Genomic DNA, 14,472 nt, shown 5'->3' on the forward strand with positions numbered 1-14,472 from the left:
ACCTAACTGAACCCTTTTCCAGGTCCTCTTTCTGGCCCTCTTTCTCTAGGAGGTCTGGGAGAGGTAAATTGTCAAAGTCCTCTGCGGCAGAGGCGCAAATAGCGGTCACCTCTTCTAGGGCTTCAGCATGTTCAGATGGAGCATGCGTCTGCCCCCAGCTCCAGCGCACGGGCCGATCACATAGGTGGTATCGCAGATTTGCTCCACCACCTTGTATGGGCCCTGCCAGGAGGCCTGCAGCTTGTCATTAGGGACTGGCCGTAGGATTAACACCTTCTGTCCGACCTGAAAGCTACGGTCCCTGGCCCCCTTATCATGCCATCTGCGCTGCCGTTGTTGGGCTGCTTGGAGGTTAGTACGTACCGTCTGGGTCAGAGCCTCCAAGCGTTCCCTAAACTCCAGCACGTATGGGACAATAGGGGTACCATTCGTAGTTACCCCTCCCTCCCAGTGTTCTCTGATAAGGTCTAAGGGACCCCTCACTCTCCTCCCGAACAATAATTCAAAAGGGGAGAATCCTGTGGATTCTTGGGGTACTTCCCTATAGGCAAAGAGCAAGTGGGGCAAAAACCGTTCCCAGTCTTTTTGAGTGTCTATGAACGTGCGGATCATCTGTTTAAGTGTTCCGTTAAACCGTTCACAGAGCCCGTTGGACTGGGGGTGGTAGGCGGAGTTTAAAATCGGTTTCACCCCACACACTTTCCAGAGTTGGTGGGTGACCTCTGCAGTGAACTGGGTGCCCCTATCTGATATAATCTCCCGGGGAAATCCCATACGGGAGAATATTCGCATAAGGGCATCGGCTATAGTCTCTGCATGTACATTGGTCAACGCCACTGCCTCTGGGTATCTAGTGGCGTAGTCCACTACGGTCAAGATGTATTTCTTGCCAGAGGGACTGGGTTTCGCTAGGGGTCCTATTATGTCTACAGCTACTCGACTGAAGGGTTCTTCAATTATGGGCAGGGATCTGAGTTTGGCTTTATAGCGATCCCCTCTCTTCGATACCCTCTGGCAGGTATCGCACGTTTGACAGTATTGTCTAATATCCTTTGAGATACCTGGCCAGAAGAAGTTCTGTGTCAGCCGATGTTTCGTTCGGCTGATGCCTAAATGTCCTCATTCCAGGGGGGCATCCCAGGGGAGAATAGGAAGGGTGTGTGGCATATTGTTTACCTGAGCCTCAGAGTGATCGGATTGAGCCATGGTGCGTGCTTGCTGCCGGGTAACAACCGGGTAGGCCTCTTGGATAGTTGGTTGAGGGACAAAAGCAGAGGTGAGCTCCCCCAAGTCGTTGCCCAAAATAACATTAGCGGGCAAATCCTGCATAATTCCCACCTCCACGTTTCCATGCCCTGCCCCCCAATTCAAATGCACCTTGGCAGTGAGAACTTTGTAAATTGCTCCCCCTGCCACCCGTACAGCTACACAGTCTCCGGTGAGGGTGTGCTTAGGCACCAAATGATTTCGGACCAGGGTTAACGTGGCCCCAGAGTCACGTAATCCTTGTATACTCTTCCCCTCCATGTGTACCACCTGGCGGTGCCCCTGGCGGTTGTCTGAGGCGGCTTGTATGGGGTTTACCTCGTGTAGGATCCCCAGAGGCTCTTCTATTGAGGTGACTGTGGATGTTGGGAGCACAGATTCTCTTTGGCAGCAGTGTACTACAGCCCGATTGGGGGGAGGAGGACCCTGGTGGTTCCAGTTCTGGCGAGGTCGGTTACGTGGGCAGTCTCTCTGGATGTGCCCCTGTTGGTTGCAGGTGTGGCAGCGGATCGGTGGTCGGGTATTGTACCTAGGAGGATACTGGTTGTGGCTCGCAGCTGGTCGTCGGTGAGCCAAGGTAGTCACTGCTGGCAGAGGGGTGGTAGATCCATACGTGGTCCGGTGTGGTGTGCTTTGGTCTCGCCTGGTGTCTTGGAACTCGTCAGCTAGCTTGGCTGCCTCTGGTAGGGTACGGGGTTTGCGATCTCGTACCCAATTTTGCAGTTCTGTGGTTAGTCCATTAAAAAACTGCTCCATTACTATTAACTGGAACATCTCTTCCATAGTGGTGACCCGTGTCGCTTCCATCCACCCCTTGGCGGCTCGTTGTAGTCGGTGTGCCCATTCAGTGTGAGAGTCTTTTGTTTGTTTCTTGATGTCCCGGAATTTGAGTCGGTATGCCTCAGAGGTAATGGCATACCGTGCTAGGATGGCTTGTTTGACTTTGGGATAATTCCTGATGTCTTCGTCTGGGACGGTTCGTTATGCCTCTGCGGCGTGGCCTGACAATCTACCTGCCAGCAGGGGTACTTGGTCGGCTGGGCTGATGTCGTGTAGCTGGCACAACCTTTCGAAATCCTGTAGGTATTCGTCAATATCACTTTCTCCTTCTGTGTAATTTTTAAAAGCTTGGTAGGGAATCTTAGCTTTTCCCTGGGTAGTGCTGGTGGGCGCTGGGGCTCCTTCCCCAACTCGCTGAATAGCGTTTTGCTTAGCTACAATGTACTCGTGTACATCTGCTATCAGTCTTTCTAGTGTCTCCACGGAGGGGGTGTTTGGGTAAAAAGCTAACCTGCTATTGAGCTCTCTTGTAAATTCCGTTGGCTCTGTCTCCTGTGGAGTTGCCACAGTGGTCGCTCTGTCCCCCTCCATGAGTTCGGCCACAAGAGTAGCTTTGGTTTTGTTGCTGGCTTTGCTGTGCAGTTTGAATCCCGCCGCTTGCCACCAATTGTTGGGGAGCTTCAAGGTATACCCTCAATATCTTCACTTAAATCTGCTTGTAGCTGAAGAAACAGGTCAATATTCAAGAGACAATTTCCCCAGTGACTGGACGACACACAGTTTGGGAGTCACTGACTTTACTAGGCAAGCGCACCTGGTTTCAAACCTCCAACAGCCTCATTTACATACAATACATAGATTACTATGGTACAAGGAGAGGTGGGGTCAGACAATAGCAAGGGCTGATGGGAGGTTGAGGGGGGAGGGGAAGAGGTACAGACAAGAAAGACATTCGATAAGTGGCGATGTTTGCCACACCACCTTTTGCTTTGATTACTGCTTTGCACATTCTTGGCATTCTCTTGATGAGCTTCAAGAGGTAGTCTTAAAGCTCATCAAGAGAATGCCAAGAGTGTGCAAAGCAGTAATCAAAGCAAAAGGTGGCTACTTTGAAGAACCTAGAATATGACACATTTTCTGTTGTTTCACACTTTTTTGTTATGTATATAATTCCACATGTGTTACTTCATAGTTTTGATGCCTTCAGTGTGAAACTACAATTTCCATAGTCATGAAAATAAAGAAAACTCTTTGAATGAGAAGCTGTGTCCAAACTTTTGGTCCATACTGTATGTGTATTGCATATTTTGCGGAATGGAACATCTGGCCTTAAAAGAACAGTCCTATCCTTGTCCGTCATGCGGACAATAATAGGACATGTTCTATTTTTTTGCGGAACGGATATGCGGACATACTGAAACGGATTGCACATGGAGTAACTGGCATTTTTTTGCTGACCCATTGAAATTAATGTTTTCGCATAAGGTCCGCAAAAAAAACTGAACGGACACAAAAAGAAAATAGGTTTGTGTCCATGAGCCCTTAAGTTGAGGCATTGATCACATGGTGTTATTACTTTAGTACCTCCATATGCCTCACATTAATTGTAAGTAACCCCATCGTCTATAATGGGCAACATGGGGCTAATTTGAGGTACATGAGGAGGTTATTTACTATTAACCCCTTAAAGACCGGGCCTCATCTTATTTTTGCATTTTTTATATTTCTTCCCCAAGTTCCAATAGCCATAACTTTTTTATTTTTCCATTCACAATGCCACCATTTAATTTACAGTGTCATGTATTAAAAAAATACAAAAATTGAAAAAAAACAACACAATTCCGCAAAAGTTTTTGGGGTTTTGACATCACAGCGTTCACTGTGTGATATAAATGACATGACGTCCTTATTCAGCAGCTCAACATGATAATGGCAATACCAAACATGTATACTTTTTATTGGATTACTTTTAAGCAAAATAAAAACCTTTGAGAAAAATTAAACTTTTATTTGCATCCTCGTTTTCTGACAGCGATAACAGAGCTATAAGAGGCTTGTTTTTTTGTGCCCTGTTGTTTTTATTGGAACAATTTGTGTGGTATGTACTACTTTTTGAACACTGTTATTACATTTTTTGGGGGGGACAAAGTGACAAAAAAAAATTGCGAATCATGCGTTTTTCATTTATTTCCTGTATGGCAATAATCTCACAGGAATTTTTTTGAATATATTTTAATAGGACATTTACAGACACAGTGATACCTAACATGTTCATTTTTGTTGGTGTTTATATATTTTCATATTTAAAATTGGGAAAGGGAAGGAAGACAAACTTTTTTTTTACTTGTTTTCACTTTTAATTTACTAACTATTAGTCCCCTAAGGGGGCTAATACCAGGGATCTTTTGATCTCATGTCCTAGTCAGTCCAGTAGGATAACATTTTGACACGTTCCCTGCTGAGCTGTGCCTCGTGCATAGCTTAGCAGGGAGCTTACCATGGCAGGCCTGGGAAGCTTTAGAAGCACTTTCACTCTGCCTTAACTCACATATGCAGCGATCGCTGTTGATCGCAGCATCTGAGTGGTTAAATGACAGGGTTCGGTGTGATTGCCGTTCCCAGTCATTGTGGCCAGGTACCGGCTGTATTATACAACCAGCACCCGCCGCGTATGGATTGAGCTAATTGAGGATAGGTCATCAATATATATTGGTGCACAATCATTTTAATCTCGTACTGTCCATTATGTGATGGTGCACTTCATGTGAGGCATATGGCTTTATCAATTTGTACTTCTACGAGCCTCACATTAATAGTAAGTGCCTCATCAAGTACCTCTTCACATAATAGGCAACATGGGGTTACTGTGGATATTTATTTGTGTTATTTTATTCGTTATCGAATAACGCCATTCTTTAATTAGAATCAAAATCAAAGTCTACATTTTGGAATTGTGACCGTATCCTTACTCTTCTGTGACTTCTCTCATGACTATCGAGATCTGATTTTTCTGTAAAACATTGCTCACATTCTGAACATGAATACGGCTTCTCTCCTGTGTGACGTAGCGCATGTTTAACAAGACTTAGTCTAACTGTAAAACGTTTCCCACATTCTGAACACGAATACAGCTTCTCTCCTCTGTGACTTCTCTGATGTGCAGCAAGACTTGCTTTCTGTGTAAAACATTTCCCACATTCTGAACATGAATATGGTTTCTCTCCTCTGTGACTTCTCTTATGTGTAACAAGACTTGGTTTCTGTGTAAAGCATTTCCCACATTCTGAACATGAATATGGCTTCTCTCCTGTGTGACTTCTCTCATGTCGAACAAGCGCTGATTTATATGCAAAATATTTCCCACATTTTGGGCATGAATACGGCTTCTCCCGTGTGCGAATTCTTCTGTCTGTAGAAAGACTTGATCTTTTTGTGATCTCTTGAAACCTTTCACCCCCTTTCTGACCAGCACTTGTGGTAGAAATCGGGGATTGGTCAGCAGATTCCTCATGATCAGAGGGATTATATGACAGATCTGTACTGTGAAGTCCTGGAGGTACATTAAGGTTTTCTCCTGAAGAGCACTGCATGTTGTCTTCATCTTCTACTTTATAATTTAGTGACAACATGAAGTTTCCCTCAGAATTCTTATGGGAATTTTCTGCTAAAGATACAAAATAACATTTTTATTTTTTTAAATCTAAATCACAGAGTCAACAAACGTATAACATTCCTATTAAAGGGGTTGTCTCATCTCACTGTTACTAGGTCCAGACCACCAGCCGGTGTGGAAGCAGCAGAGTGCTCCAGCGCCCACTGTTTCAGTAGCTCCAATTGCAGCACATGAAAGCTACGGAAACTGAAAAACAAAGCAAACTATGCTGCATCTGAGTTAGGGAAGCTTTACACGAGCGAGTCCATTGCGGGAATCGCGCTCCGTGTGTGAGTGTGATCCTCCGCTCTGGACTTGCAGGAGCGCACGGCATTATCATGATTTATAATGCTATGTGTCTCTGCATGGCTTTTTTTTCACATAATTATAGTGACATAAAGCTGTCAGTATGATTCTGTAGAAATAAGGTCAAGCAAAGGCACATAGCATTATAAATCAGGATAATGCTGTGCGCTCCTGCAAGTCCAGAGCGGAGGATCACACTCGCACACGGAGCGTGATTCCCGCAATGGACTCGCTCGTGTGAAACAGCCCTTAGGGAAGCTGTGCAGCTTGCGGTGCGATCCTGTTTCCGTAGCTCCCATGTGCCAGGGCTCTCTGTTGTATACGGGCCGGCTGGTGGTCTAGACTGTGTCTCATCTCACCTTAGTAACAGCAACATAAGACAACCCCTTAGGCTGGAAGAAGCCATTCACTTTGAATCCTCTCCTGGCTTTGGCTAAAAACAAACTGTGCAAAAACTGCACTTGTGATCCCAGCCTTATAAAGCTTCTACAACTTCCTGACAAAGTCCAGGATTCTGCTTTACAGCATTCCGGAGACGGATCGGGGAGCACCTAAATGACATTCGAAAGGGTGCGGATACTCCCATTGCTTCTACTCATGATAATGACCTGGATTATATTTATTTCCAGGGACATTAAATAGTAAGGAGATCTGTGAGAGGTAGTAAATCATCACGTGATAAAACTCAAAAATTTGAAAAGCCAACACATTTTGCCCTTCAAGAATAACTGGACAAAATTTTACTACAATAAGGAGCATCATAGTTGGAGCTGCTTTTCTCCTCAGGGTCTGGAGACCCGGATACCATTGGGTGAACAATGGCTGGAGCTTAGATCTGCTGCATGGAGACACACTTCTGTCTATCTCTATACCCCTACTGGTTGGCTTTTGTGTCACAATGCCGCATCTAGGTCTGCACATGACGGGTCTTACCTTGTGATATAAGAGGCTGGTGCTCCTCCATTACCTGTCACTGCACACACGTGTATACACTGCACATGACGGCTCTTACCTTGTGATATAAGAGGCCGGAGCTCCTCCATTACATGTCACTGCAAACACGTGTATACACTGCACATGACGGCTCTTACCTTGTGATATAAGAGGCTGGTGCTCCTCCATTACATGTCACTGCACACACGTGTATACACTGCACATGACGGCTCTTACCTTGTGATATAAGAGGCCGGAGCTCCTCCATTACATGTCACTGCACACACGTGTATACACTGCACATGACGGCTCTTACCCTGTGATATAAAAGGCTGGTGCTCCTCCATTACATGTCACTGCACACATGTGTATACACTGCACATGACGGCTCTTACCTTGTGATATAAGAGGCTGGTGCTCCTCCATTACATGTTACTGCACACACGTGTATACACTGCACATGACGGGTCTTACCTTGTGATATAAGAGGCTGGTGCTCCTCCATTACATGTCACTGCACACACGTGTATACACTGCACATGACGGCTCTTACCCTGTGATATAAGAGGCTGGTGCTCCTCCATTACATGTCACTGCACACACGTGTATACACTGCACATGACGGGTCTTACCTTGTGATATAAGAGGCTGGTGCTCCTCCATTACATGTCACTGCACACACGTGTATACACTGCACATGACGGCTCTTACCCTGTGATATAAGAGGCTGGAGCTCCTCCATTACATGTCACTGCACACACGTGTATACACTGCACATGACAGGTCTTACCTTGTGATATAAGAGGCTGGTGCTCCTCCATTACATGTCACTGCACACACGTGTATACACTGCACATGACGGGTCTTACCCTGTGATATAAGAGGCTGGTGCTCCTCCATTACATGTCACTGCACACATGTGTATACACTGCACATGACGGCTCTTACCTTGTGATATAGGAGGCTGGTGCTCCTCCATTACATGTCACTGCACACACGTGTATCCACTGCACATGACGGCTCTTACCTTGTGATATAAGAGGCTGGTGCTCCTCCATTACATGTCACTGCACACACGTGTATACACTGCACATGACGGCTCTTACCCTGTGATATAAGAGGCTGGTGCTCCTCCATCATGGCCTCCTTGTACAGGTCCTTGTGTCCTTCTATATACTCCCACTCCTCCATGGAGAAATAGACAGTGACGTCCTGACACCTTATAGGAACCTGACAACACAATGACACCGTCATCACCCAGTCCCCTCCAGTGCTGTTACTGGAGAATTTCCCAGCATTCCCAGCAGTGTCACCTCTCCAGTCAGCAGCTCCATCATCTTGTGGGTGAGTTCTAGGATCTTCTGCTCATGTATCAGGGGGTGAGGGGGAGGCTCTGTGATGGGGGGAGGGGTCCTGCTCCGCCCTCCTGACTCCTGGAGATGGATGATGGGAGTCACACAGTCCCCCGATGTCTTCTTCACTATTGTGTACTCCTGTGGATGGAGAGAGACACTTAGGGAATAAACCCTTCAGGGGCCATGTGCTCTCCTCCGGCCCTCTCCTCCTGGGTACAACGTGCCTACTTACCTCCTCATGGCTCCTACAACATGACTATTGGTCACTGGTCACATGACACATCACTCACCATACTGGGGGCTGATCTTCAGGTTCTCCATCACTTGGAAGGTCTGGAGGCCGTTCTCCAGGACCCTGGACTCTTCCTATCACTTCCTATGATGGATTCTCCTTCCCGATGTCTGACTTGTTACAGAATACAATAAAGAGGAGAGAAATCTAGAAAAGTTTACCTCTCCGCTCAGCAGGGAGATGATCTCCAAGGTGAGGTCTAATATTCTTCTGCTGATCTCCTTCCTGTCCATCCTTGGTGGTGATTCAGGAGAAGAGGAGAGAACTGGAGGAGCTGGAGGCTTCTAGTCCTGCAGGCGCCTTTATGAGAAGAGGAGAGGAAATCATCCAGGGGACAAGACCAGATGTCACCTCCAGAACCGCACTTCCTGAGCCTGGAGGGGCCCCGCTTCTCAGAGCCCCCACCACATGGATTCCAGGGGCCCCAACATGGAGATCTCTGGTGGATCCACAGAAGATAAATGTCTGATAGATGCAGGTCCCACCTCTGGGCTGTGCTCAGCTGTGTCCAGAACTCCTAGAGAAGAAACTGGAGAGAGCTGAGCTCAGGCCGGGCCCCGCTCCATTAATTCTCCTCCTGGATGCAGGGGCCCCTCACCAGGACAGTCAGGGGCCAGCCAATGTTAACAACCCCCACTATCCCCACTACTCCTCCCCCCATCATACTAAGCTGAGGAGCGGAGAAGGATTCCTTGTGTGTAATGGAGGAGAATCTCCAGAGGTGACATGTCTGAGCTCTCCACCACACTGTCTCCTCACAGCTCATCTTACCTGCAGGCTGGAGGAATGGCTGATACCAGAGAGAACAAGAGCCCTGACTACCAACCAGGACCTGCCCAGTGTCTGCTGCACTGCCAGAGCTGAAGGACCTGCGGTATCTGCTGCACTGCCAGAGCTGAAGGACCTGGGATGACGTCACCGTCATGTGATCAGTGCAGGGGGTGGGGCTTAGCAGTGGGGAGAGGAGGTGGTGAAGGACCTGGTGTGAGGTCACTGTCATGTGATCAGTGTAAGGGGCGGGGCGGGGCTGAGCGGTGGAGGTGAAGAAGCAGTGATGTTAGTCATGTGACATGAGGGGGCGGAGCTTTCTATGGAGAAGGATCTGTAGTATTGATGATTTTTTTCTCTATACATCTAAGGAAATGCTGGGAGTTGTAGATCTCTAGTTTGATTTCTTATAATAGCAGTCTGGAGATGCTGGTAGTTGTAGTTCTCTCCTCTGTTTCCTGCACATGATTACGGGGGTGGCCATCTTTCCTGATGCTGAGAGCAGCGTTTAGAGAGATGGTTTATAGCGGCTACATGGACTATGGGCACAGTAGACAGGAGAGGATTGTGGGCATGCTTTGTGCACTGAGCAGAGGCCATTGTGCAGGGAGGGGGAGGAGGTAAGCTGTGACACTGATTGTAACTGGTGGATCCTGTGTTATCTATACTGAGGTGTTAGAAATGATAGAATTAGTCTTGCGTTGTATCTCCTCCTGTGAGCGCTGCAGGTCCCTTGTGAAGTGGGTTCAGTTCACACCAGACACAAAAAGCAAGAAGAACGGACGGCGCTGCTCCTCCAGGATCCACAAGCAGATTAGATCCTAGACGGCTCCTCCTCCGCTCCTTCTCCGTGCTGCCAAACACTGCTTCTCGTGTGGATTGCGGTACGGCTTCTACACGTTCCGCGTCCTCAGCTTCCCTCCAGGCTCTTCTCTTCCCCTCCAGACTCCTCTGTTCCCCTCCAGACCCCCCGTCACCTCCAGACTCCTCTCTTCTCTTCCAGAACCCTCTGTCACCTCCAGGCTCCTCTGTTCCCCTCCAGACTCCCCTCCAGGCTCCTCTGTTCTCTTCCAGACTCCTCTGTCACCTCCAGACTCCTCTGTTACCCTCCAGACCCCGCTGTCACCTCCAGGCTCCTCTGTTCCCTCTATGGAAGCTTCTAGAAGGTTCCCTTTAAAAAAAATGTCATGCTCATGGAAGCCAAGCCCTGCAGGACTAGGTAGGATTGAAGTGGCTTCTGCTTGTCCCTGGTCTTCTTCAGGACTCGGGAACGAGAGGGATGGGAGAAAAAATGTAGACAAATATTATCCAGCAGGTAATGGATAGACCGTCCAGCTCCTCAGGATAATCAGCCGTCAGACTTCTCTCACATCACCATCACACCATATCTGGAGCTCTCAGTTTCTGAATGATTTGGAGAAGATGATGAGTATTTAACCCTTACTGCGCTGAGTGGTATGTCTTGCAGATGAGCAGATTGGATTTGCCATTGACATTGCCTCTGATATGAACTGTAGAAATGCTTCTCAAGGTGACCTCCGCCCAACACACAATCTGTCTCCCTTCTTCTGATCGGGAAAGGCGTCTGTTTCCACCTTGTTTATGGGGAGAAAAACATCCCCCGTGTTGTCCGTCTGAATCAGAGTCCGTCTGAATTAAGGGCTGAGAAATGAGTAAGACCAATGTGATTGCCCTGAGTTCCATTATGTTTGATGACAGGAGATCTGATGACGGACACTTCTTTTCTACCCAATGATTCTTGACATGGGCACCGCAACCTGAGCCTGAAGTATCCATGGTGAGGAGGAACTTCTCCAGATGAACCAAACATTTCCTTGCAGACAAGTGGTCTTCTGCTACATCAGTTCAGATCTTTGTAAACACGTAGAAGGATTCTGAAAATGACTGTCCAGAGAGTTTGGATTCTTGTCCCAGACACAGAGGAGGTTACAGTGCAGAGATTATGTGAGATATGGCCCAGTGGACCTCCTGGATTGGTGACCAGGTCTACAATTCTTATTGAACTGAACAATTTGACAGGCTGAAAAAAAGACTGGTGAATGGTAATTATCCTGTTGACAAGGTTATAGACATTGCAGTGTCCAGAACAGATCCCAGGAACTTCAGGTCACAGGACAGTCTGAGATGAGGTAACAGAGACGCATCGAGTCAGAGTGCTACTGCCAGATGATACAGCAGCAGGTGTGGTATTATATTCATTATATCGGGTAGGATTTGTTGGGAGAAGAACAGCTGTTACGAACATCTGCAAGGTCCTTTAGACTCCAGACTGGGCCTGGATCATCCGCAGTCAGGTCAGTATACCTCATTGCATGCAGAGAAAGCCTTTAATGTCAGGTGGAGCCGGCTGGGGAAGGTTCAGGACAAGAGCGGTGTTAGAGGCAATTTCAGAGGGTTAATTACAGGCCTATATGAAAATCCTACAGCTCAAATCTATACCTTTATCTGTCCAAGGGAATGACTCAGGGCTGTTCCCGGTCACCCTTACTATGTAGTATAGCCTTCACACCTTCTTCTATCGGGGCTTATTATTTTATCAGGCAATTAAAATAAGGTCCAGTAAATGTAAAATAGTGTTGTTCACCAATGACATCATTCACATTCTTGAGACCCCCCCCCCCCCCCAAGACCAAAACTAATGGAGTATCTACAGAAATTGTTTGATCTAGAGAGAACCTACGTGGAACGGCACAAAGAAACACCAAACGTTATTTGACAAATGAAACACTTTATTAGGGGTTATCCAGGTAAAGATAATGATGACCTATCCTCAGGATATCCTCATCATTATCACATTGGTGGGGGTCAGAGTCCCAGCTCCTCCATTGATCAGCTGTTTCAGGGAGTCACCACACTCACCGCAGCTCTGGTGAGCACAGCCCGGCTACGGACAGCTTTCCAAACAGGACGCCATACACAGTACAGCCATACACAGTACAGCCATACACAGTACAGCCATACACAGTACAGCCATACACAGTACAGCCATACATAGTACAGCCATACATAGTACAGCCATACATAGTGCAGCCATACACAGTGCAGCCATACACAGTGCCGCCATACACAGTACAGCCATACATAGCACAGCCATACACAGTACAGCCATACATAGTATAGCCATACATAGTACAGCCATACATAGTGCAGCCATACACAGTGCAGCCATACATAGTACAGCCATACATAGTATAGCCATACATAGTACAGCCATACATAGTACAGCCATACACAGTACAGCCATACATAGTGCAGCCATACATAGTACAGCCATACATAGTACAGCCATACACAGTACAGCCATACATAGTGCAGCCATACACAGTGCAGCCATACATAGTACAGCCATACATAGTACAGCCATACACAGTACAGCCATACATAGTGCAGCCATACACAGTGCAGCCATACATAGTACAGCCATACATAGTACAGCCATACACAGTACAGCCATACATAGTACAGCCATACATAGTACAGCCATACATAGTACAGCCATACATAGTACAGCCATACGCTGCACAGCCATACGCAGTACAGCCATACACAGGACAGCCATACACAGGACAGCCATACACAGGACAGCCATACACAGGACAGCCATACACAGGACAGCCATACACAGGACAGCCATACACAGTACAGCCATACACAGTACAGCTATACACAGTACAGCCATACACAGTACAGCCATACATAGTACAGCCATACACAGGACAGCCATACATAGTACAGCCATACATAGTACAGCCACACATAGTGCAGCCATACACAGTACAGCCATACATAGTACAGCCATACATAGTGCAGCCGTACATAGTACAGCCATACATAGTACAGCCTTACATACATAGTGCAGCCATACATAGTACAGCCATACACAGTACAGCCATACATAGTACAGCCATACATAGTGCAGCCATACACAGTGCAGCCATACATAGTGCAGCCATACATAGTACAGCCATACACTGTGCAACCATACACAGTACAGCCATACATAGTACAGCCATACATAGTACAGCCATACATAGTACAGCCATACATAGTACAGCCATACATAGTACAGCCATACACAGTACAGCCATACACAGTACAGCCATACACAGTACAGCCATACATAGTGCAGCCATACATAGTACAGCCATACACTGTGCAACCATACACAGTACAGCCACACATAGTGCAGCCATACATAGTACAGCCATACACTGTGCAACCATACACAGTACAGCCATACATAGTACAGCCATACATAGTACAGCCATACATAGTACAGCCATACACAGTACAGCCATACATAGTACAGCCATACATAGTGCAGCCATACACAGTGCAGCCATACATAGTGCAGCCATACATAGTGCAACCATACACAGTACAGCCACACATAGTACAGCCATACACAGTACAGCCATACACAGTACAGCCATACACAGTACAGCCATACACAGTACAGCCATACACAGTACAGCCATACATAGTGCAGCCATACACAGTACAGCCATACACAGTACAGCCATACACAGTACAGCCATACATAGTGCAGCCACACATAGTACAGCCATACACAGTACAGCCATACACAGTACAGCCATACACAGTACAGCCATACATAGTGCAGCCATACACAGTACAGCCATACATAGTGCAGCCATACACAGTACAGACATACATAGTACAGCCACACATAGTACAGCCATACACAGTACAGCCATACACAGTACAGCCATACACAGTACATCCATACATAGTACAGCCATACACAGTACAGCCATACACAGTACAGCCATACACAGTACAGCCATACATAGTGCAGCCATACATAGTACAGCCATACACAGTACAGCCATACACAGTACAGCCATACATAATACAGCCATACATAGTGCATCCATACATAGTACAGCCATACATAGTACAGCCATACATAGTATAGCCATACATAGTACAGCCATACACAGTACAGCCATACATAGTGCAGCCATACATAGTACAGCCATACATAGTACAGCCATACACAGTACAGCCATACACAGTACAGCCATACATAGTGCAGCCATACACAGTGCAGCCATACATAGTACAGCCATACATAG

General features: G+C 46.9%; 2 protein-coding genes across 2 annotated transcripts in view; one reads left to right on the top strand and one right to left on the bottom strand.

Moving 5' to 3' along the window:
* LOC122925022 (zinc finger protein OZF-like) overlaps positions 1-14,472 on the top strand; it is a 338,508-nt gene that overhangs the window by 213,855 nt on the left and 110,181 nt on the right. The window lies entirely within an intron of this gene.
* On the bottom strand, positions 3,806-8,095 carry LOC122925039 (gastrula zinc finger protein XlCGF71.1-like). The gene is made up of 2 exons (XM_044276579.1): positions 8,044-8,095; positions 3,806-5,710 (listed from the first exon to the last, which is right to left on the bottom strand). The coding sequence occupies exons 1-2, from the start codon at positions 8,075-8,077 to the stop codon at positions 4,962-4,964; spliced, it is 783 nt and encodes a 260-aa protein (XP_044132514.1). The 5' UTR covers positions 8,078-8,095; the 3' UTR covers positions 3,806-4,961.

The sequence above is a fragment of the Bufo gargarizans genome, chromosome 1 (genome assembly GCF_014858855.1).
Source record: "Bufo gargarizans isolate SCDJY-AF-19 chromosome 1, ASM1485885v1, whole genome shotgun sequence".
NCBI classification, from domain to species: domain Eukaryota; kingdom Metazoa; phylum Chordata; class Amphibia; order Anura; family Bufonidae; genus Bufo; species Bufo gargarizans.

Excerpts from the sequence above, each read along its gene's own strand:
- LOC122925039 (XM_044276579.1), bottom strand. The coding sequence starts at position 8,077 with ATGATGGAGGAGCACCAGCCTCTTATATCACAGG. Across the intron at positions 5,711-8,043 it reads CCAGCCTCTTATATCACAGG|CAGAAAATTCCCATAAGAAT; the intron begins GTAAGAGCCGTC and ends TTGTATCTTTAG.